Source organism: Apodemus sylvaticus, chromosome X (genome assembly GCF_947179515.1).
Source record: "Apodemus sylvaticus chromosome X, mApoSyl1.1, whole genome shotgun sequence".
Lineage (NCBI taxonomy): Eukaryota > Metazoa > Chordata > Mammalia > Rodentia > Muridae > Apodemus > Apodemus sylvaticus.
This window is the reverse complement of record NC_067495.1, coordinates 38,156,476-38,180,893: the sequence shown is the minus strand read 5'-3', so window position 1 is coordinate 38,180,893 and position 24,418 is coordinate 38,156,476. Positions and strand designations below refer to the sequence as shown.

The 24,418-nt window shown below is 41.9% G+C and overlaps 1 protein-coding gene and 1 non-coding gene across 2 annotated transcripts; both read left to right on the top strand.

Moving 5' to 3' along the window:
- Nucleotides 1-955: 955 nt before the first annotated feature.
- On the top strand, nucleotides 956-1,096 carry LOC127675910 (small nucleolar RNA SNORA48). The gene has a single exon (XR_007975589.1). It is a non-coding gene; the product is annotated as a small nucleolar RNA SNORA48 (small nucleolar RNA).
- A 21,848-nt stretch (nucleotides 1,097-22,944) lies between these two features.
- LOC127674846 (claudin-34-like) lies at nucleotides 22,945-23,583 on the top strand. The gene has a single exon (XM_052170605.1). The coding sequence runs from the start codon at nucleotides 22,945-22,947 to the stop codon at nucleotides 23,581-23,583; it is 639 nt and encodes a 212-aa protein (XP_052026565.1).
- Nucleotides 23,584-24,418: the final 835 nt, after the last annotated feature.

Here is a 24,418-nt window from a genome sequence, read left to right as displayed (position 1 = left end):
GGTTTCTCTGTGTAACAACCCTGACTGTCCTGGAGCTCTATAGACCAGGCTGGCCTTGAACTCACAGATATCCACCTGCCTCTGCCTCCCAAGTGCTGGAATTAAAGATCTGTGCCACCACACCTGGCTATAATTAAAAAATTATAGTATGGCATTATTGCAGAATTATTTTTAATACTAGAATATTTGATAATTTCATTGATAGCACCTTTAAGTCAATGAAATATTTTATTTCTGTAGCAATTATCAAAGCACAGGGTATTTATTATAGCAATTAATGTATTCTTTAAGATCATTTTTCAGAATCTAAAGGAGTGTGTGGTTTTCTTGCACTGATTACAGATGAAGTCATTATTATTTTAACAGCCAATACCTATAAAAATGACTCAACAAAACATAAATGTCATTTTGTAGAAGAGCCTATCTAAGGAGGCTTATGTGTAGACAGAATGTAGACTATACCACAGTTGTTTCAGGAATGAATTTGTGAATATCCAGCAGTTTAATAATATAAAATGATACACATTTAATTATTTGCCAATTTGAGTTGACATGGCACTAATATAACATTTGATTTGCCACACTGGTTTAATTGATATTCCCATTTAATCACTGACTTTTAGTCTTTCCTCCAGACTATAAATAGCTATAGTCCAAGTTACTCTTACAAATGCTTATTAAAATCAAACTGTGTATCACATGCTAATTTGAGATTGGATTTTAAGATGAATGAGTCATGGTAAAATGTTTAAAGGTAACATTCAGTATGATTTATAGTATAGTACAAAACAAGAGTAGAGTAGTGCCACAAAAAGTAGTTACACTGACATGGCAAGATGGAGTGAACCAATGCTTCTTATGAAGCCATCCACATAGAAATCACATTTAACAAGAATCTCAGAAGGTACAAAGCAGCTATTTGTAAATAATAAGAATTTTAAAAGCCCCCCCCCACTGCCTCAATGGGCAAAGAAAACATCTTTTTGGTGGCGTTGTTCTTGTATCAGTCAGGGGCAGAGCAGACGGCAGGCCTTTGTTCATCCTAGCTTGATGCCTGGTTTGCTGGCCAAAGCTCTGTGATGCCTAGGACCCATAAAAATCAAATCGAATCAAATCCAGGCCGCACAGTGCAGGAGGAGTAAGACGGACAGAGACCTGTGGACTGTCATGCCATGCCACCCACAGACTTGTCCTCTGGCCCACAGAACAGGTGTGCCATAGATAACTGCTTGTCGCCATGCCAAGAATCAGGATAAAGGTTGGCTCATCCAGGGGCCTCCCTGCAGTGTGGTCAGCCTGCAGCGGGAAGCACCACAAAGTGTGAGTATATGCTGGACAGATTGGAAAGTAAGAGAAGTGGAATGGCTTGAGTATTATGAAAAGAGATGGAACTGGAGACCCAAGTGTAGAGTATTGTGAGTGGCAACCCCACCTACCCCCTGGGGCCACATTGAAATCCCAGCCTGAGCTGCCACTGAGGGCCATATTCATAGCTACACAGCAGCAGGGGTAGTCTTGTTGATGTCTGTGGCTCATATTACCACTAGAGAACATGGGGTGTTACTGGTCGGGCAACTGCCTGAGGGACAATGTGGATGTCCAGGGCTCGTGGGGAACTTTCCCTGCCCCTCACTGGCTGCTGCCCTCTGGGAAATTGGCCCCACCTCTCACCAACAGCAGCGTCTAGGAAAGCTTGCCCTGTGCCTCTCCTGGGCAATGCTGTGGAGCTGGCCCTGATGATCATGGGACAGGTGAACCAGTATTGAGGGTATGAGAGTGGAAGTGCTGTTCTAGCCCCACGCAGACAGCACTTGGGAGAGTGGACCCCACAGTGGAGCTGACTCTGGTGGCATGGGTTAGGATTAGCCAGCCCAGAGGGCATGCGTGAAGGAGAGCTATAGATGGCAGCAGCATTGAGGGGCCTAGCAGGAGCAGTACTAGAGAATTCACCCTGGTGGTTTGAATAAGGGAGAGCCAGTGTGCTGACCAGTTCAGCTGCCGTCCAGGACATCTAGGACATTGAGTTGGCCCACCCAAAATCTATATCATCTGCAAATGGTCGAGGAAAGAGCCATTTCTGCTGATCAAAGCTGCAAAAGCTCCATGACACATGGCAAAACAGGATAAACCGGGAAGAGTCCCGATGAGGGTCCAATATTGATGTTGTCACATCATCAGAGATCTTGAACCAAACCAATGTCTCATTGCATTAAACATTTGCAAGTGAAGATGTGTGGACAGAGGGGTATACTGTAGGACACACTGTATCATACTACGGCTTCCACCATGAGATGTTTTCTATGCTTTGGCATTTTTTAAATGTTTTTTGTTTGTGTGTGTGTTTTTATGGGGGGGGGGAAGGAGTTTGCAAGGGCAAAGGGTAGATAGACGGAAAGGAATGGGAGAGGATCAGGACTGTGGTGCATGATGTGAATGAACCACACAAAGAATCAATTAAAAGCAAAAGAAAATAAAAGTAAAATAAGATAGGTCGTTATAATTCTAGCTTTTTACGTCTTTTTTCTTTTATGTTTATGGAAATAGATTTTTTTTCATACAATAAATTCTAGCTAGGGTTTCTTCTCCTTCAACTCCTCCCACATCTACCCCAAGCCCTCCCCCAAATCCATGCCATTTTTTTCTTTCTCTGATTAGAATACAAGCAGATATCTGAAAACATGTTTAATATAAAAAAAAAAAAAACAGCAACAAGCAAACCAGAATAGGACAAAGCAAACAAACTAGAGGGGGAAAAAGCCAAAGAAAAAGCATGAGAAACACATATAGACACAGAGACACACAGAGAAATTCCATCAAAACACAACACTGGAAAGAAAAAAATAAAAATAGCCATCTGCTTCTGGTCATGTGACCTATCCTTAAGCATGCTTTGTTTCCATAGTGAGACTCCTTTGGGAAAAAACAAACTAAAATGTCCATTTGCGAGTGGTTCTCAATTGGAGATAGCTTCTGAGTTAGAGATGGGAGCTTGTGTCCACTTCCTTTCTCAGCCCTAAGCCGGTATCTGTGCATGCTACCATAATCTCTGTAAATTCAGACATGCATCAGCCATCAAGTCCCTCCCTCTAGGGCTCAGGGAACTCTGCAGAAGTGGCACAAGAAGAGTGTAAGAGCCACTCTCTGAATAGCATGTCTGTGAATCTCTGTTTTTGAATTATATTTATGGATTTAGGTATGTTGAATCATCCCAGCTTCTCTAGGATGAGACCTACTTAATTATGGTGGATGATCATTTTGATGTGTCCTTGGAATCAGTTTGCAAGTATTTTATTGAGCATTTTTGCATCTATTTTCACGAGGAAAATTGATCTATAATTCTCTTTCTTGAGTCTTTATATGGCTTGGATATCATAGTAAATATAGCCTCATAAAATGAATTGGGCAATGTTCCTTCTGTTTTCATTTTCTGGAAATATTTGAAATGTATTGACATTAACTCTTCTAGGAAAATCTGGCAGAGTTCTGCTCACATACTACCTGGTCCTGGCTTTTTTGCCTGGAAGTCTTTAAAGGACTGTTTCTGTCTCACTTGGGCTTATGGTACAGTTTAAATTGCTTATTTGGTCTTAATTTAATTTTGGTAGGTAGTACCCATCAAGAAAATTATCCATTGTTTTCAGGTTTTCCAATTTGGTGGAGTACAGATTTTTTTTTAAATATATCCTTATGATGCTCTGGATTTTCTCAGTGTCTGTTTTTATGTCCTTCTGTTGATATCTGTTAGACCTCCAAATCCATAAAGTTACACTATGAGACAGATCTCCTGATGTATGTGTGGTGGGAGTGGGGGAAAAGATACAGAAGTTACATCTGGGTGGAAGTGGAGGGAAAACGGGGAAGAGGGAGGAGGAATGGGGCCTTTTATTAAGGGATGTAGCCCTATAGGAGGATATGTGACAAGAGGCAACAGTAGGAATATGTTGGCTCTCAGCCGCTGGTGTTGGTACATCCTACTGTTGCTAGGCCCTTCAGGCTGGCCATGGAGATGCCTGATTGCTAACAGGCATCTGTTAATTTGGATATTCTTTCTCTACCTTTTAGTTAACTTGGCTAAAGGTTTTTCAATCTTACTGATTTCATCAAAAAACCCAACTGTGTTTTCTTTTTTTTCTTCTTGTTTCTATTTTATTTATTTCTCCTCTGAGTTTAATTATTTCTTGTTCTCTATTCTTTTGATATGTTATTTCCTCTTTTTGCTCTAAAGCTTTCAGGTATGTCATGAGATCTCTCCAGGGTTTTCATGTAGGCCCTTAGTGGTATGAACATGCATCTCAGAACCACCTATATTGTGTTCCACAAGTTTGAACATGCTGTGTCCTCATTTTTATTCAATTATTAAAAGTTTTTCATTTCCTTCTTAATTTGTCTTGACTCATTTTTCATTTCATAGTAAGTGGTTTAGTATTCATGAGTTTATATGCTTTCTGTTGTTTCTGCTGTCGTTATCCACCTTTAATATGTGGTGCTCAGATAGGATGCGGGGTGTTATTTCATTTTCTTGTATCTATTTGAATGAAAAATGGATGCAGTAAAGAAACCAAAATAGCTGTTCTGTGGGTGGAAAGGGAAAAGTTTATTTCAAACTACCAACATTCTGTCTTCCAGGAAAGCAGAGGCCATGGGGTAGGGGTGGGGGAGTGGATCTCCAGGATTATATGAGAATGAGTACTTGGGAGGAAGTTAGGGTAGGGGCTTGTGACTAGAGACTGAGGATGCTTAGAGGCTAACAATGACCTTGACATGTTAATTGGCACCACAGTTATAAGTCAGCTGAGGAGCTCTATGTCCCTTTTGCCAGAGATAAGGAGAATAATCGCTTTTAGTAAGTAGAAACTTCCTTCAAGCTCCCAAGGGAATGCTGGCTTTAAGAATTTCTTGAGGGATCTTACTTTCTAGCCTTTTGTTGGTGGCAAAAAGGGATGGATGACTAGTCTCTTCTGTGACTACTTCCTGCTGAACTAGGGTGAAGTTGTCAGGGCCCAGTAAGGTTGGAATACCAGTCAAGAGGCTGGGAAGAGAGTCAGGAAATGACCAGAAACATCTGGTTTCTTGCTCACTGCCCAGGTTCTCTGACCTAGCATAAGTACAGGGTGCTTTGAAGTAGTTTGGAATGCTGCTTCAAAGCAAGGCTCAGGCTGATAAGCTAGGGTAAGAAGCCTGGGAGAAATTCTGTCAGGAATGTCTGGTTTACTGACCATCAGGTAATTTTGCTAGGTTTTTCCCACAAGAACCTGAAAAAGACAGCAAACAATGACGATTACAAGAAATATGGAAATTAGTGGACCAAGCAACTGTAAGGGGACCCAAGGAAGAGCAAACTGAGAGTTCTGCAAAAGAAATGCCTCCCCGGGGCTGTAGATTCTTTTCCAGTGTGTGTAAGTGTCCAATCCTTTCTTCTGCCCAGCCAGACTGGTTTACAAAGTAGCAGCATTCTTCTTTGATGAAGAGGCAAGTAGGTACCTCCACTTTCAGCAGTTACCAAGTTGAGGGACAGAGAAGTGAGCTGGCTTTGGAGTAATTGTAAAGCCAAGGCTGGTCCCTGGATGGTATCTGTTAGCTGGGTAGATACCTGCTGAGAGAGAGAAGACTGTGATCCAAGCGTCCTGCAGCCAAACCTGGAGCAGCCACTGAGGCGGCCAGACTGATTCCAATTTATGACAAGGAGGACTGTCACACACAAGGAGGACTGACTGGTCAGTCCCTGGGTGAGACTTGGAGGAGAGTATAGAGTTCCCTTCCATGTATAGGTGAGTTGGGGAAGCAACAGAAGTGGTTCTGGGGAAGAACCAGGAGCCATGTGTGCATTTGTCTATACATTGCTAAACCTTGAACTGGCACCAAAAGAGGGTTCCTTCCCTGGCTAGTAAGGTTCCTGAAATTGATATATTAGCATGTGCTAAAGTGGAGCAAGACTGAGCAGGGTATTGAAAAGGCAATCACCTGATGTGCCCAGAGAGTAGAGGTACTGGAGGTGGTGAGGGAAAGGACTTAGTTTGGGGGTTATAGAACATGAGCTTAGCATTACATGCGTGAGGGAGACAGCTGCCACCAGGGACTGCTGCAACCGAGCACAAAAGGAAGCATGAAGTTACACACTCAAGGCCCACTGTTACTGCCTTAGATGTGGCGGCAACTTGGGCATTCATTTAAAATAGTCTTCTAAAAGGCTGGGTTAAGAGAGGTCTCTCACAGCCTGGACTGTAGGATGATTTCAGAGCATTGGATAGCCTCTACTGTGTCATCTACAAAGGTGATAGATGCTTCCTCAAGAGATCTAAAAATTACCACTCCTTCTCTTTGAGAAGGGCTGGGCCCTTGCCATACAGATGTCTATCTGCCCCATACCCTGGAACCTGTTTTTTTTTATCCCAGGCTTTCCGGGTAGTAAAGGTAACCCTATCTGAAGCGAGCCCACAGCAGAGCTGTTGTGACTGTGTGCCTTGTCCTGGTTCAGAACATTGGTACTTAGAGCTCCAATACAGGCATCTACCCAAGGCAGGCTCCTCAGTGCAGGCCAGGTTTGTTGCGTGTTGGAGAAGACAAAAGTGTGTGGGGTCGTCACATAGAATGAAGCTGGGTTGTTCCTTTCTGTAATTGTGGAGAGAAGCTGCTTGAGGGTGGAAAGTTAGAGAGATCTCTGAGCAGTAGCAAGGGTATGGACAGAAGGTAGAACCAAGGGGTCTATCATTTAGGGTGGCACATTCCAGATTTGTCTGGGTTCTGCTGTGTGGGAGGCTGGGAGAACAAAGAAAGCCCCCAGAAAGAGGATGAGAAAGGAGGCCATTCTCAGGAACGGGTTGTAGGCAGAAGAAGAGCTTCAGACTGGCAGCTGTATGTATCAGGTAAGTGGGTGGGCAGGAGCCTATTTGAGCTGAGACAGGTGGGTCTAGGTTTGAATTCCTTGAGTTTTTTTTTTTTTTTTTTTTTTTTTTGGTTTTTTTTTTTTTTTTATTTGATATAATTTATTTACATTTCAAATGATTTCCCCTTTTCTAGCCCCCCCCCCACTCCCCGAAAGTCCCGTAAGCCCCCTTCTCTTCCCCTGTCCTCCCTCCCACCCCTTCCCAATTCCCCGTTCTGGTTTTGCCAAATACTGTTTCACTGAGTCTTTCCAGAACCAGGGACCACTCCTGCTTTCTTCTTGTATCTCATTTGATGTGTGGATTATGTTTTGGGTATTCCAGTTTTCTAGGTTAATAACCACTTATTAGTGAGTGCATACCATGATTCACCTTTTGAGTCTGGGTTACCTCACTTAGTATGATGTTCTCTAGCTCCATCCATTTGCCTAAGAATTTCATGAATTCATTGTTTCTAATGGCTGAATAGTACTCCATTGTGTAGATATACCACATTTTTTGTATCCACTCTTCTGTTGAGGGATACCTGGGTTCTTTCCAGCATCTGGCAATTATAAATAGGGCTGCTATGAACATAGTAGAGCATGTATCCTTATTACATGGTGGGGAATCCTCTGGGTATATGCCCAGGAGTGGTATAGCAGGATCTTCTGGCAGTGAGGTGCCCAGTTTTCGGAGGAACCGCCAGACTGCTTTCCAGAGTGGTTGTACCAATTTGCAACCCCACCAGCAGTGGAGGAGTGTTCCTCTTTCTCCGCACCCTCTCCAACACCTGCTGTCTCCTGAATTTTTAATCTTAGCCATTCTGACTGGTGTAAGATGAAATCTTAGGGTTGTTTTGATTTGCATTTCCCTAATGACTAATGAAGTGGAGCATTTTTTAAGATGCTTCTCCGCCATCCGAAGTTCTTCAGGTGAGAATTCTTTGTTTAACTCTGTACCCCATTTTTTAATAGGGTTGTTCGGTTTTCTGGAGTCTAACTTCTTGAGTTCTTTATATATATTGGATATTAGCCCTCTATCTGATGTAGGATTGGTGAAGATCTTTTCCCAATTTGTTGGTTGCCGATCTGTCCTCTTGATGGTGTCCTTTGCCTTACAGAAACTCTGTAACCTTATGAGGTCCCATTTGTCAATTCTTGCTCTTAGAGCATACGCTATTGGTGTTCTGTTCAGAAACTTTCTCCCTGTACCGATGTCCTCAAGGGTCTTCCCCAGTTTCTTTTCTATTAGCTTCAGAGTGTCTGGCTTTATGTGGAGGTCCTTGATCCATTTGGATTTGAGCTTAGTACAAGGAGACAAGGATGGATCAATTCGCATTCTTCTGCATGCTGACCTCCAGTTGAACCAGCACCATTTGTTGAAAAGGCTATCTTTTTTCCATTGGATGTTTTCAGCCTCTTTGTCGAGGATCAAGTGGCCATAGGTGTGTGGGTTCATTTCTGGATCTTCAATCCTGTTCCATTGATCCTCCTGCCTGTCACTGTACCAATACCATGCAGTTTTTAACACTATTGCTCTGTAGTATTGCTTGAGGTCAAACCGGTAGCCAGCATCAAACTAAACGGAGAGAAACTTGAAGCAATCCCACTGAAATCAGGGACCAGACAAGGCTGCCCCCTTTCTCCTTATCTTTTCAATATTGTACTTGAGGTACTAGCTCGGGCAATTCGACAGCATAAGGAGGTCAAAGGGATACAAATTGGAAAGGAGGAAGTCAAACTATCATTATTTGCAGACGACATGATCGTCTACCTAAGTGACCCAAAGAACTCCACTAGAGAGCTCCTACAGCTGATAAACAACTTCAGCAAAGTGGCAGGTTACAAAATCAACTCAAGCAAATCAGTGGCCTTCCTATACTCAAAGGATAAACAGGCTGAGAAAGAAATTAGGGAAATGACCCCCTTCACAATAGCCACAAACAGTATAAAGTATCTTGGGGTGACTCTTACCAAACATGCGAAAGATCTGTATGGCAAGAACTTCAAGACTCTGAAGAAGGAAATGGAAGAAGACCTCAAAAAATGGGAAAACCTCCCATGCTCATGGATCGGTAGAATCAATATAGTTAAAATGGCCATTTTGCCTAAAGCACTATACAGATTCAATGCAATACCCATCAAAATCCCAACTCAATTCTTCACAGAGTTAGAAAGAGCAATTATCAAATTCATCTGGAACAACAAAAAACCCAGGATAGCTAAAACTATTCTCAGCAACAAAAGAAAATCTGGGGGAATCAGTATCCCTGACCTCAAGAATTCCTTGAGTTTTAATGCCTGCTGTTGGTGTAGTCAGGATGATTTAGTGTGGGTTGAAGGCCTGCGGGTGAGAGGTTTTCAAATAAACCTAATCCCCTGGCACTATGATTTGGGTGATAGGATCAATAGAAGACATAGGGAGGACACCATCAGTATGCTCTCAGAGAAGAGGTCTAAAAAGGGTGAGAGAGGGTAAATAGTTGGAGTAGGGATGGTTCCAAAGGAGATAAATTTGCTAGAAGGGGAGGCTGTACGTTAACTCAAAGGGGCTGAGGAAAGAGGGGGCTCAAGTGTGGCTGCAATGTGAGAATGGACAAGACATAGAAGTTGAATCCAAGGAAGGCAGAGTTCAGAAGACAGTTCAGATAAATGAGTTTTAAGTCCATTAACCCTTTCTGCCTTCCCTGAGGTCTGAGGTCAGTAGAGAGTGTGGCTGGGGCTCTTGAGACTAACTGAATGACTTTAGGAAGGAGTGGCCATTATCTGATTTCCATACCCAGGAGGGCCTATTGTTGGGACTCACAATAGGTAGGAATTGGGCTTGGAGGAGCCAGGAGAATAGAATAAGGAGGGGAGGAATGTTGTCTTACCTCTTCAGCAGTCTTGTCATCAAAAGCATTTCCCAAGGCTATATCATTACAGGAGAGAGACTCCTGTGTGACAGGAGACCAAGATATGGTACAGTGAGAGACAGAGAGGGCAACGAAAAGTGAGCTTACAAGCAAGCCTCCTGGGCCAGTAGGATGACTGCTGCTAGTGACCATAAGCTTATAAGCAAGCCACTTATTGTCACATCAAGCTGTTTGAAAAGATAAGCAACCAGGGCAAAGGTGGGTTGTCTCATCTGTCCCCAAAACTCCTAGAGTTATTCCCCAATTTTCGTTTTTTTGGATTTGTTTTTTTCGAGACAGGGTTTCTCTGTATAGCCCCGGCTGTCCTGGAACTCACTCTGAAGACCAGGCTGGCCCCAATTTTCAATAGTATACAGGATAAAAGGTAGGCCAAAGCAGGGAGAGACAGAGCAGGAGTCTTAAAAAGTACCTCCTGAAAGCAAGAAAAAACAGGCATGACAGGTATAGTAGGATCTAGATCAGTGGGTTCCAACTTTCCTAATGTTGTGGCCCTTTAATATATTCCTCATGTTGTGGTGACCCAACCATAAAATTATTTTTATGGTCTTAGTTTTATTATTATTATTATTACTATTATTATTATTACTATATTTTTATTAGATATTTTCTTTATTTACATTTCAAATGTTATCCCCTTTCCTCATTTTACCTCCAAAAACTCCTTATCCTATCCCCCCTCCCCCTGCTCACTAACCCACCCACTCCTGCTTCCTTGTCCTGGCATTCCCCTACACTGGGGCAATGAGCCTTCACAGATCCAAGGGCCTCTCATCTTATTGATGTCCAACAAGGCCATCCTCTGCTACATATGTGGCTGGAGCCATGGGTCCCTCCATGTGTATTCTTTGGTTGGTGGTTTAGTCCCTGAGAGCTTTGGTTGGTTGACATTGTTGTTCTTCCTATGGTGTTGCAAATACCTTCAGCTCCTTGGGTCTTTCTAGCTCCTCCATGTGCTCAGTCCATTGGTTGGCTGTGAGCATCCACTTCTGTATTTGTCAGGCACTGGCAGAGCCTCTCAGGAGACAGCTATATCAGGCTCCTGTCAGCAAGCACTTGTTGATATCCACAATATCCACAATATCCACAATAGGTTTGGTGACTGTATATGGGATGGATCTGCAGATGGGGTAGTTTCTGGATGGTCTCTGCTCCACACTTTTTATCTCATCCCATGGGTATTTTGATCCCTGTTCTAAGAAGAACCGAAGTATCCACACTTTGGTCTTCCTTTGTGAGCTTCATGTGGTCTGTGAATTGCACCTTGGGTATTCTGAGCTTTTGGGCTAATATACACTTCTAAGTGAGTGCATACCATGTGTGTTCTTTTGTGATTGGGTTACCTCACTCAGGATGATATTTTCTAGTTCCATCCATTTGCCTAAGAATTTCATGAATTCATCATTTTTAATAACTGAGTAGTACTCCATTGTGTAAACGTACCACATTTTCTGTATCCATTCCTCTATTGAGGGACATCTGGGTTGTTTCCAGCTTCTGGCTATTATAAATAAGGTTGCTATGAGCATAGTGGAGAGGTGTCCATATTACATGTTGGAGCATTGTCATAGTCAGGGTTTCTATTCCTGCACAAACATCATGACCAAGAAGCAAGTTGGGGAGGAAAGGGTTTATTCAGCTTACACTTCTGCATTGCTGTTCATCACAAAAGAAGACAGGACTGGAACTCAAGCAGGTCAGGAAGCAGGAGCTGATGCAGAGGCCATGGAGGAATGTTTATTTTTTTTTTATTCGATATATTTTTTATTTACATTTCAAATTATTTCCCCTTTTCTAGCCCCCCACTCCCTGAAAGTCCCATAAGCTCCCTTCCCTCCTCCTGTTCTCCCACCCACCCCTTCCCACTTCCCTGTTCTGGTTTTGCCTTATACTGCTACACTGAGTCTTTCCAGAACAAGGGGCCACTCATCCGTTCTTCTTGTACCTCATTTGATGTGTGGATTATGTTTTGGGTATTCCAGTTTTCTAGTTCAATATCCACTTATTAGTGAGTGCATACCATGATTGATCTTTTGAGACTGGGTTACCTCACTTAGTATGATGTTCTCCAGCTCCATCCATTTGCCTAAGAATTTCATGAATTCATTGTTTCTAATGGCTGAATAGTACTCCATTGTGTATATATACCACATTTTTTGCATCCACTCTTCTGTTGAGGGATACCTGGGTTCTTTCCAGCTTCTGGCTATTATAAATAGGGCTGCTATGAACATAGTGGAGCATGTATCCTTATTACATGCTGGAGAATCTTCTGGGTATATGCCCAGGAGTAGTATAGCAGGATCTTCTGGAAGTGAGGTGCCCAATTTTCTGAGGAACCTCCAGACTGCTTTCCAGAGTGGTTGTACCAATTTGCATTCCCACCAGCAGTGGAAGAGTGTTCCTCTTTCGAGGGATGTTTCTTACTGGCTTGCTTCCCCTGACTTGCTCAGCTTGCTCTCTTATAGAACTCAAGACTACAAGCCCAGGGATGGCACCACCCACAATGGGCCCTCCCCACCTTGATCACAAACTGAGAAAATGCCCCACAGCTGGATCATATGGGGGCACTTCCCCAACTGAAGCTCCTTTCTCTGCAATAATTCCAACCCTTGTCAAGTTGACACACAAAACCAGCCAGTACAAGCATCTTCTTGGTATAATCCCAGCATTGGTATAGCTGAGTCCTCAGGTAATACTATGTCCAGTTTTCTGAGGAACCACCAGAACGATTTTTAGAGTGGTTGTACCAGCTTGCAATCCGACCAGAAATGGAAGAATGTTTCTCTTTCTCTACATCCTCTCCAGCATCTGATGTCACCTGAGTTTTTGATCTTAGCCATTCTGACTGGTGTGAAGTGAAATCTCAGGGTTGCTTTGATTTGTTTTTCCCTAATGACTAAGGATGTTGAACATTTCTTTAGATGTTTCTCAGCCACTCTGTATTCCTCAGTTGAGAATTCTATGTTTAGCTCTGTACCCCATTATGACTAGGTTTATTTGGTTACCTTCTTGTAGTCTACCTTCTTGAGTTCTTTTACATATTGAATATTAGCCCTTTTTCAGATGTAGGATTGGCAAAGATCTTTTTCTAATTTTTTGGTTGCTGTTTTGTTCTATTGACAGTGTCCTTTGCCTTACAGAAGATTTGCAAGTTTCTCATTTGTTAATTCTTGATCTTAGAGCATAAGCTATTGGTGTTCTGCTCAGGAAATTTTCCCCTGTGCCCATGTGCTCAAGGCTTTCTCCCACTTCCTTTTCTGTTAGTTTCAGTGTATCTGGTTTTATGTGGAGGTACTTGTTCCACTTGAACTTCAGTTTTGTACAAGGAGACAAGAATGGATCGATTTGCATTCTTCTACATGCTAACCACCAGTTGAACCAGCACCATTTGTTGAAAATGCTGTCTTTTTTTTTCCACTGGATAGTTTTAGCTCCTTTGTCAAAGAACCACCATAGGTATATGGGTTCATTTCTGGAACTTCAATTCTATTCCATTTATCTACCTGCCTGTCACTGTACCAATACCATGCAGTTTTTATCACAGTTCCTCTGTAGCATAGCTTGAGGTCAGGGATGGTGATTCTGCCAGAATTTCTTTTACTGTTGAGAATAGTTTTCACTGTACTGGGTTTTTTGTTATTCCAGATGAATTTGGAAATTTCTCTTTCTAACTCTATGAAGAATTGAGTTGGAATTTTGATGGGGATTGCCTTTTACTCTGAGGTAGTGTCTGTCTTTGTCACTGAGGTGGGTTTCCTGTATGCAGCAAAATGTTGGGTCCTGTTTATGAATCCAGTCTGTTAGACTATGTCTTTTTATTGGGGAATTGAGTCCATTGATATTAAGAGATATTAAGGAAAAGTGATTGTTGCTTCCTGTTATTTTTGTTATTGGAGGTAGAATTATGATTATATGGCTATATTCTTCTTGGTTTGTTAAAAGAAGATTATTTTCTTATTTTTTCTAGGGTGTAGTTTTTCTCCTGTGTTGGAGTTTTCCATTTATTAACCTTTGAAGGGCTGGATTTGTGGAAAGAGATTGTGTAAATTTGGTTTTGATATGTAATACATTGGTTTCTCCATCTATGTTAATTGAGTTTTGCTGGGTATAGTAGCCTAGGCTGGCATTTGTGTTCTCTTACTGTCTGTATGACATCTGACCAGGATCTTCTGGCTTTTATAGTCTCTGGTGAGAAGTTTGGTATAATTCTGATAGGTCTGCCTTTTTCCCTTACTGCTTTTAATATTCTTTCTTTGATGTGTGTATTTGGTGTTTTGATTATTATGTGACCCCCAAATGGGTTGTGTCCCACAGGCTGATCTAGAGAATCTGTTAGGAGGCTCTGGCTGTCCAATAATGGGATTGGGCAGCTAGGTACAATGAAGAAGGAGTAAACTATCAGGTAGCCCTAGAGAGAGCAAAGGAGGGGTTCTGTAACTCTCAGTTGGTGGGACAGATCATGAACATTCACCACAGAGCTCTGAAAAGGATACGTTTCACCAGAGTTAACAGGAAGTATAGAACAAATAGCTCCCAAATCTATTAAGAGTGACAGAGACTTACCAGCTACCTGGAAGTCACCCTAGGTTCCTCCATGGTAATCTTGAGTTTGTTGGAGGAGGAAATTCAAGGGCACCATTTATCTTTGGCTGCCAGGCCCAGATGATCCAAAGATTTGCATATGGAGGAAGAGCTGCACATCTACTGTATATGTGTGGGAGCCTAATTTCAGCCATGCTTGCTCTTCTGTTGGTGGTTCAGTCTCTGAGAGTCCGCAAGGGTCCAGGTTAGTTGACTCTGTTGGTCTTCCTCTGGAGGGTCTATCCCCTTCAGGGCCTTTGATCCTTCCCCCAACTCTTCCACAAGAGTCTCTGGGCTCTGTCCAATGTTTGGCTGTGGTTCTGTCTCTACTCTGTCTCAGTCAATTGCTGGGTGGAGCCTCTTGTCTGCAAGCACAACAGAGCCTCATTACTAATGTCAGAGATTGCTGTTTGCTCATGAGACGCATCTCAATTGGGACCCGGAATTGGGTGACCATGCCTTCAGTCTTTGCTCCATATTTGTCCCTATTTCTTGTAAATAGATACATTTTGGGTTGAAAATTTTGTGAGTGGGTTGGTCTCCCTATAGCTCAACCAGGGTCCCTGTCTGGATGTAGGGGGTGGCCTCTTCAGATTCCATATTCCTGTGAATCTCAGCTAAGGTTACCCCCATAGATTCCTGGGAGTCTTCCCCATCCCAGGTCTCTAGCATATCCTCCTGATGCCCCTACCCCTGCCAGCTACAAATTGCCTTTCAATTATCCTGGCCCTCTGGCCCTCTGGCGCTCTGGCCCTCTCTTCCTTTTTCTCTGCACACCTGATCCTGAACCCTCCCTTTTTCCTTCCCCATCCCTTTTCCCATCAAGTTCCCTCCCTCCGTCTGCCTCCTATGACTATTTTATTCCCCCTTCTAAGTGAAATTCAAGTATCTTCCCTTGGGCCTTCTTGTTTAGCTTCTTTGCATCTGTGGAGTATAGTGTGGGTATCCTGTACTTTATGGCTAATATCCACTTATAAGTAAGTGAGTACATGTGTGTCCTAAAAGGGGGGGGGGGATATCTTAAAGTAGTCGTTGTGCCTCACACTTACTTTGAGGTGCTAAAAGAAGAGTATTGTTGAGAATTCAGTGTCTGCCTGTGTAGGGCACTGTGCAAAAAGAAAAAAAGTTCCGGGCGGTGGTGGCGCATACCTGTAATCCCAGCACTGGGAGGCAGAGGCAGGCAGATTTCTGAGTTCAAGGCCAGCCTGGTCTACAGAGTGAGTTCCAGGACAGCCAGGGCTATACAGAGAAACCCTGTCTTAGAAAACCAAATAAAAAAACCAAAAAACAAAAAAGAAAAAAAGAAAGCAGAGGAGTGGAGACACGGGAGGGAGGGGGAGAAGGGAAAGGAGGAAGGAGAGGAACAAAAAAAAAAAAGAAAAATAGAGGGAGACAAAGAGCTACCTAACTGTGTGACTTCTTTTTTTTGTTGTTGTTGTTGTTGTTTGTTTGTTTTTTTACTTTATTTTTTTATTCGATATATTTTTTATTTACATTTCAAATGATTTCCCCTTTTCTAGCCCCCCACTCCCCGAAAGTCCCGTAAGCCCCCTTCTCTTCCCCTGTCCTCCCATCCACCCCTTCCCACTTCCCCGTTCTGGTTTTGCCCAATACTGCTTCACTGAGTCTTTCCAGAACAAGGGGCCACTCCTCCTTTCTTCTTGTACCTCATTTGATGTGTGGATTATGTTTTGGGTATTCCAGTTTTCTAGGTTAATATCCACTTATTAGTGAGTGCATAACTTATAGTCAATTAACTGCCGGAAGCATAGGTTGTAGTAACTGTCACCATTAAATCTCTGCAGAGCATAGTCCAAATTAATGATTTAACTCAGGAGTTTTGGGTCCAGCCACTAGTATAAGCTACACTCAATGTACCATATGCCTTTTGACTCATCCCTGTGACTAGACATGTCCCTAGCAGGTAAAATAAAGCACAAACTCAGTCATAAAGATGACTATCATCGCTTTCCACATATCTCCCTAGGATCTACAGTAGTTTACTAAAGGAATTTTCTCAATGTGCTTTAGGAGGTTTTCCCTTTCACGACAGCTATAATATCACTGGCTGTTCCACACATCTGTATCTTTGTGCACATCTCTGATGAAGTTTTGTTTTATTTTGTTGAGATAGGGCTTTTCTGTGTGACCCTGGCTGACCTGGAACTTGTTTTGAAGGCCAGGCTGGCCTTGAACTCACAGAGATCTACCTGCCTCTGCCCCCCTAGTGCTGAGAATAAACTCATATGCCACTATGCCTGGCCATCTCTGATGAATTACTTAGGACCTTCTAACATCTATATCTATACAAGGTTCTTCTAAAATGTTACTATCTCTAGCAGCAGGGTTTGAAACTAGGCCCTAAAGAGAAGGAACAAAGTGAAGTACAACAAGGTGGTTTAAATTAACAAGATGGGTCTTGACATAAGCAGAAAGGCACACTGGTCAAAAAAAACCCTATCCTATACAGGGTGCATAAAAAAATACAGGACAAAAAGAAACTGAAAGCCTTGCATAGATAGGCTCCAAAGGTATCACTGCACTCTTGCATTAATGGCTGAAACTTGAAAGATGAGGTCACAAGGAGTTGAAACTTGATGACACAATAAAGGCCTCAGAACTCTGAAGCACTCTAGTATGCTAAGAGCCTACAGGTGACTGTGAAGCCAGACACAAGACTTGAAAGGCACGTGAGGGGAGCTGTGTGTTCGTCTGTGTTTTTCCACTGACACAGCTACCTTCCTTCATATTCTACCACATTGCCGATCACTGATTCACTTGAAGAAAACATCAGGTTAGAAGAGGTTCTATCCATCTTTGTTGTATATGCTGAGTAACAATGGGGCTAAATGTTCATATCAAACCTTACTACTCACTTTCTTAATTGTGTGGTTCTGTGGTTCACAGTATAGAAAGGGCATCACTGTCCATCTTCCCCATCCGAAATGTCTCCTTTGAATATAATTCTCCTTTCTCGATGCCCTTGCCCCTAGCAACCACTACTCGGTTATATATCTAGAGTTGACTGCCCCAGGGACCTCCTTAGTAGAATCACAGGATATTTAACCTCCTATGATAGTATTATAATTTGGAGATGGTCAGTCCTGGGTAAAAGCTCATGTGTTAAACTCTTGGTCTCTAGCCAGTAGTGCTTTTGTGGAAGGTTGTGGAAGAGTTGGGTCATAGCTGAAGCAAGTAGATACCAGTGAAGGAGAATTTGAAGGTTTTACCTAATCCCTGGTCCCATTTTCATCTTGAGATGAGTAGCCTCTGATTCCTGGTCCCACCACAGTGATTTCCTGACTGTATGGTAGGTTATACATGTGACTTGACACAGCTAAGGACTGTATATTCAAATTGCTGAAACTGAAGCAAACCATGTAATTCATCCCTTTTATTTGTTCTCTCAGGTATTTGGTCACACAGAGGCTTTGAGCTGTGACATTTCCACTTCGTATTTTTCAACATCACCATGGTGTGAAAGATACAAATTTCCTTCTTGGTGATCAGATCAGCCCCAAGGCTGGTTTCTCTGAATCATTACACTATCTCCTAAATTCTTTACCCTAAAATCAAGATACCTGTGCAATTTGGACATCTTTATCATATGAGATAGGCCTCTTTGTAGAAAGGGTTTGTTAAATACATTAAAACCTCCCAGGATTTTTTACTATTTTTGTGATATCCTTTATGACACTATGTTCTAAGCAGTCTTCCTGGTTCTTCTGGTCTCAAGTGTTGCAGGAAATATTAGGAAAGTGAGCTGGCATGTCCCCTCACTAATGCCAGTACCTGCGGGTCACAGAGCTCCTGCTAGGTGACCTCAACTAGGTAGTCTCTCTGCCTGCCAACTCTCCAGTGGCACCCCCCCCCCCGAGTTACTCTCACTACCACACAATGCCCCACGCATCCCCACAGTCAGCAATCACAACATCCAAATACCCCATAGAGTTAAAACTCTTAAAGTTTACAGTTAACCAATCAGATTTATGTATCAATAAAATAATAATTTACAAGATGTCAATACAATAATTTCAGAACCAATTGATAATGATAAAGCTTTACCCTAATTATTCCAACCTTATGATGTCATAACTACCTGTGGCTGGTTCTAACCACGATCGTTCACATCCACCTCCATTCGCTTTTTTCTCTCCCCTGAGAGGCTCTCTGTCTCTCAACTCTTAGCTTTGCCTCACTTTTCCCTCCAATCACAGGCCTCCTCTGCACTAATGTAATTGGACAGGGAAAATCCTACAACACTCAAGTGTGATACATGTCCCTTCCACTATTCCATTATGGTCTTCCTAAGTTCTTTCACTATTCTTTTCCTTCTGAATAGAACCAAGGTACCTAGAACATTTGATTACTTTGAAGTTTAGGGCAAGAAGACTGGGCCTGAGATGCACAGCTAGTTTGTTGAGTCTATGCTGATGTCAGTTGAGCATAATGTTACCTTTATGATAGGTAGAAGGTAAAACCAATTCAAGCCTACTCTAAGCTACCTAGTCAATTTGAAACAAGTGTGGTTGCCTTAATTAGCATTTCTATTGCTGCAATGAAGTACCTTGATCAAAAAGCAAAGTGGGGAGAACCTGTTTGTTTGTTTGTTGGTTGGTTGGTTTGTTTTAGATTATACTTCCACATTGCTGTTCATCATCAAAGGAAGTTAGGAACTCAAGGCAGAAAACTGGAAGCAGGATCTGATGCAGAGGCCATATTAGTGTTTATGGGCTTTATCACTCATTAAGAAAATGCCTTATAGCCAAATCTTATTGGAAGCATTTTCTCAATTGATCCTTCTTCCTCTCTCATGACTGTAGCTTGTGTCAAGTTTACACAAAAACCAGCCAGTACAATGGTCTACATAATTAGGTCATATGTCAAATCAGACAAAAAACAGCAAAGACAATGTCTTTCTGAAGCACTTAGGGAAATCTAGATCCAGCCTAAGTAGCTTTCAAGATCCCATCTCAAAATGAAAGTTTTTTAAAGTTTGGAATTATGATTCGGTGGTAGAGAGCTTGACTAGTTTGCATGATTCCCTAGCTTCAATCTCCACTACCAACTGATTTAGAACTTTCAGTTAAAGAGAATGATGCTTAATATGTTGCTGTGAGAATTGCTCTAGCCATTACAAGACATTCCCAATAACAGCATTCCCTCCCTCATGCCCCATCCACGGTATTTCTAATAAAATCCAAATCCCTTAAGGTTTTTCACAGGTTGAACTGGTCTTCTCCTGATCAGTCTTAATTCATCCGAATCCTCACCTGACATTTACCAGCCTGCAAGGTTAGAGTGTGCTCTCTAACCATACCATTCAGACACATCTCAGGGACATGGCAGCATCCCTTCTCCCCATTTCTAAAACTTGGACTCCTTCTCTCTCTCTCTCTCTCTCTCTCTCTCTCTCTCTCTCTCTCTCTCTCTCTCTCTCTCATTCTTTCTTTCAAAGAATTATTTATTTTATGTATATGAGCACACTGTAGCTGTCTTCAGACACACCAGAAGAGGGCATCAGATCCCATTACAGATGGCTGTGAGCCATCATGTGGTTGCTGGGAATTGAACTCAGGACCTCTGGAAGAGCAATCAGTACTCTAAACTTCTAAGCCATCTCTCTAGCCCCAAGATTGAACTCTTTCTTTTGACTGTGTTAAGAGTTGGTTCCTTAAAGAATTTCTTTCATTCTCACAGCCTTCCAACAACCATGGGGGCTTCATCTCTCCATGTTATGCTCCTCTGATATATATGTTGACACATCTTCCCACACTGGCTCCTGGAGACACTCTTTTTAGGGGCTTACACATAGGATTCATTCAATAAGTTCAATCTATGGACAAACAAAGGACTATTAAAGGTAAAACCACGTTGTGCCCAAATGCTGCTTCTTTTAGCAATGAAAGTGGAGATGCCTTCAGACATTTCCAAGAAATATATTTTACCCATTGTATACATCGTTACCTTGAAGGACGTGAATTCCCTTGTGTCTCATCCTAAAGCCCATTCCTAACACTTTCTCCCTAGAGCACAAGAAAGGGCACACACATAGAAAACATCTGAAAATAAACTCCACAAAATACATTTTAGGGCATGTATAAGGGGTACAGATCAATGATAAAGCATTTGCCTCACAGGCACAAATCATTAAGTTCTATTAGCATTTCAGTTATGAATTTGAAAGGGATGAGGTCACATGGAAGGGTCTGGAGAGGGGAGAAGGAGGGGTACAAATTATATAAATACAGTATTCACATATTAAAGTCTCAAAAAATTTATAATTTGTAAATGAAAAAAGAGGAATGGAAAGATGGCTCAGCAGTTAAGAGCATCCCAGCACCCACAGAACAGCTCGCAACTGTCTGCAACTCCAGTTCCTGGGGATCCAACTTCCTCATATACATATATAGACAGGCAAAATGCCAATACACATAGAATAAATCTTTTTTTTAAAGAAAGCAACAACAAACATAACCAGTAATAATAATAATAATAATAAAACAACTCATACATGCCAGGCACAGTGATGCATGCCTACAATCTCAGTACTCAAGAGTATGAGGCATGCAAATTGCCTTGAATGTGAAACTAACCTCAGCCACTTGGTAAATTTGAAAGAAGTCCAGCATGCCAATTGAACCCTGTGCCTCAGAACAAAAACACTAAGCAAACAGCAATAAAAATGTGATCGACACATAACAAATGACTCCCATGAAGAAGTATGGAGAGGGTCCTGATTCCGGAAAGGATTCATCTAGTGTTGGAGGGGAATATAAGGACAGAGAAAAAGGAGGGAGGTGATTGGAGAATGGGTGGAGAAAAGAAGGTTTATGGGACATATGGGGGGGGATCTGGGAAAGGGGAAATCATTTGGAATGTAAACAAAGAATATAGAAAATAAAAATATTTTTTAAAAATGTGATCGATTTTTAACCTAAAAAGAGAGGGAAGAAGAGTCACTAGTAGTTTTGATATTCAGATACATTTTATTTTGTATCCTTCAATTGGCTTCACAATAGACAAAATAAATAAACAGTCACTTATATATAGTATGCACTTACTATTCTCTCTTCAATTTAGGTTACCATCCTGGTTCCCAATTGTCCTCTGTTTGACATGTGATAAGTAAAGAAGCTTGCTTTAGGTAATGTACATGAGAACTGTTTATATTTTCCAGAATCACAAATTATTCTATTACTTTAATTATTATTAATTTGTTTATACATTATTGATAGGTAATATTGGAGTGTTTTTTTTTCAGAGACAGAAGCTCATTATGTAGCTGTCTTAGTCAGGGTTGCTATTCCTGCACAAACATCATGAACAAGAAGCAAGTTGGGGAGGAAAGGGTTTATTGAGCTTACACTTCCACATTGCTGTTCATCACCAAAGTAAGTCAGGACTGGAACTCAAGCAGGTCAGGAAGCAGGAGCTGATGCAGAGGCCATGGAGGGATGTTTCTTACTGGCTTGCTTCCCCTGGCTTGCTCAGCCTGCTCTCTTATAGAACCCAAGACTACCAGCCCAAAGGTGCAACCACCCACAAGGGGCCCTCGTGCCTTGATCACTAATTGAGAAAATGCCCCACAGTTGGGTCTCATAGAGGCATTTTCTCAAGGGAGACTCCCTTCTCTGTGATAACTCCAGCTTGTGTCAAGTTGGCACAAAACCAGCCAGTACAATTTGAAGGTGCTGGTGAATTATGAAACCAACTCCAGATTTTTAAAAGATTCATTTTTATACTTCTGGTCCTCTAGAACCACTCCTAGTACCAACTTCTATTATTAGTCAGGGTTCTTTAGAATCACAGAACTTATGGGCACTCTCTATATAGTAAGGGAATATGTTTATGACTTATAGTCTGTAGTCCAACTCCCAAGAATGGTCAGCAGCAGCTGTGAATGGAAGTCCAAAGTTGCTCAGTCCCACACCAAACAGGTGAAGAAGAGAGAGTATTCCTTCTTCCAATGTCCTTATATAGGTCTCCAGCAGAGGGTGTGGCCCAGATTACATGTGTGTGCCGCCACACCTGGCTCTGGGACTTGATTCGCCCCAGATGACCTTGAACTCAGAGATCTCCCTGTCTTAATGTTCTGGGATTCATAGCCACTATTGCCTCAAGATCTCTATGCCAAGATCCAGGTCAGAAACTTGTATCTCAGCCTCCAGATTAGGATCATAGGTGAGCCAATTCTGAACTGTAGTTCATTCCAGATAGTCAAGTTGACAACCAGGAATAGCAACTACAGTATCCTTGCTGGCTTTGAACATCATCACTATTGCAAGTAGTGCTGTGATGAGTATTATTATGGGTGAATGTGACTAAATGTCACTGTGTAGCTGGACCAATAGAAGTGGAACTGTTAGAGAGGTTATATACCACTGTCAAACTGTCAGTAAATATGGCCCTTCTCTGAGATTGCTAAGATCACACTCATAACAGCATGTCCACACTTTCTCAAACATAACTGAGTATTCCCTCATGGTAGTGGGTGGAACACTGTCTTAAGCCAGACAGCCACTCTTATGCTGTATTGTATTTATTTACTGTTGTGTGTATTTATTTACAGTGTTTACTGTCACCATGTTGTTGCTCAGCAAAAGTGCCAACTGCCAAGTCGGAGGTTTTGCTTTGGCATCCATAGCATGGGTCCTGTGCAGCATTTCCACAGGCCTCCCACAGTGGCGAGTCTGGTACTTAAATGAAACAGTGTACACCGAGCGTACCACAGCCTTTGTAGGAATGTGGAGAGTCTGCATTTATCACCAAAACAGCAAAACTGGCAGTGCCAGAGTGTGCCATGAATACACCTACCATGACAGTTTTATCCCTTTGGATGTGCGTATCGTTCAACACTTGTTACTGATCTCCAACATGCTCGGATTGATTGCAACAGTTGCCACCATTTTTGCTCTTCGAAATGTGTATGCAGGGAATGCACAGAAGACTGACACCTACAACCCGTTTGTCATTTCAGCCATTCTCAACATCGTTGCCAGTATCTTTGTCCTCCTTGCTGTCTTATTCAATTACTTCTCTGTCATTCACAAAGCAGGAATTGCCTTCCCACCATCTTTCCATATGCCGTTATACCCGCCTAACCAGAGAATTGGAATTGCTAATGTAGTGGCAAGCCTATGTGCTCTCATGTTTTTAGGAAGTGGCATCATTTTCATTTCTTACACTTCTCCCATGGAAAAGCAAGTGTTTCCTGAGATTTGAAACAACATTTACAGCTAACATCATTGTGAACCCCCAGGAAGTTATATATAGCAAGTATTTTAATTACATTTATATAAATTTGCCAAGGACTCAAAACACTCCAACAGCCTATGACTGAAGATGGCCAAGATGGCCTTCAATTTTCTGTCTTGTTTTTTCCATTATCTCATTGGTTGTATTATGGGCTTTCACTAAATAAAATCTTGTTCATGCACCGATTTAGTGAGATCTGAGTTTTTACTGCTGTTGGTTATACATGGAAATGAAATGTTGGAATTCATTTATCTCTCACATCACTCTCTGAATCCAAGAACAAAAGCATGCCAGTTTCCCCTGGCTTTATAAGTATCTTCTTGATGTTCTCCAAAAATCACCTCTAATAGGACTCTATAGTTCTGAAGGTTTACATGTTTCCTCTCTTCTCCAGCCCATTTAAGCCATATTTCCCAGTGTTTTAAATTCTGTGTATGACATATTTTCATTCCCATATAGTACAATATTATTCTCTAAAAATGAGCATTTCTTGCCTGACTATATCATGCCTTTAGAGATTTAACAATTATCATTTGTTATCAAGCACCCAACTATAATCTTGGATTGTTTGATGACATATTCCTGACATATATATTTTATTTGTACACTCAAGACCCTTTTGTTTTCTAATGCTTTTATTATGCATAGAGGCAGAGCAGGGCTAAGTCAGTAGTGGCTTCTTTCCCCATCGTAGCTATGGTGCCATTTGGCTCCTTATATTGGTAGGGATGTTTCCCCTCTCTTTCCTCAAGGGTCTCTTTGTCCTTGGAAATCTAGACTAGCCCCACTGTGCACCATTCAT

Coding starts and splice junctions, on each gene's coding strand:
- LOC127674846 (XM_052170605.1), top strand. CDS start 22,945: ATGTTGTTGCTCAGCAAAAGTGCCAACTGCCAAGTCGGAGGTTTTGCT.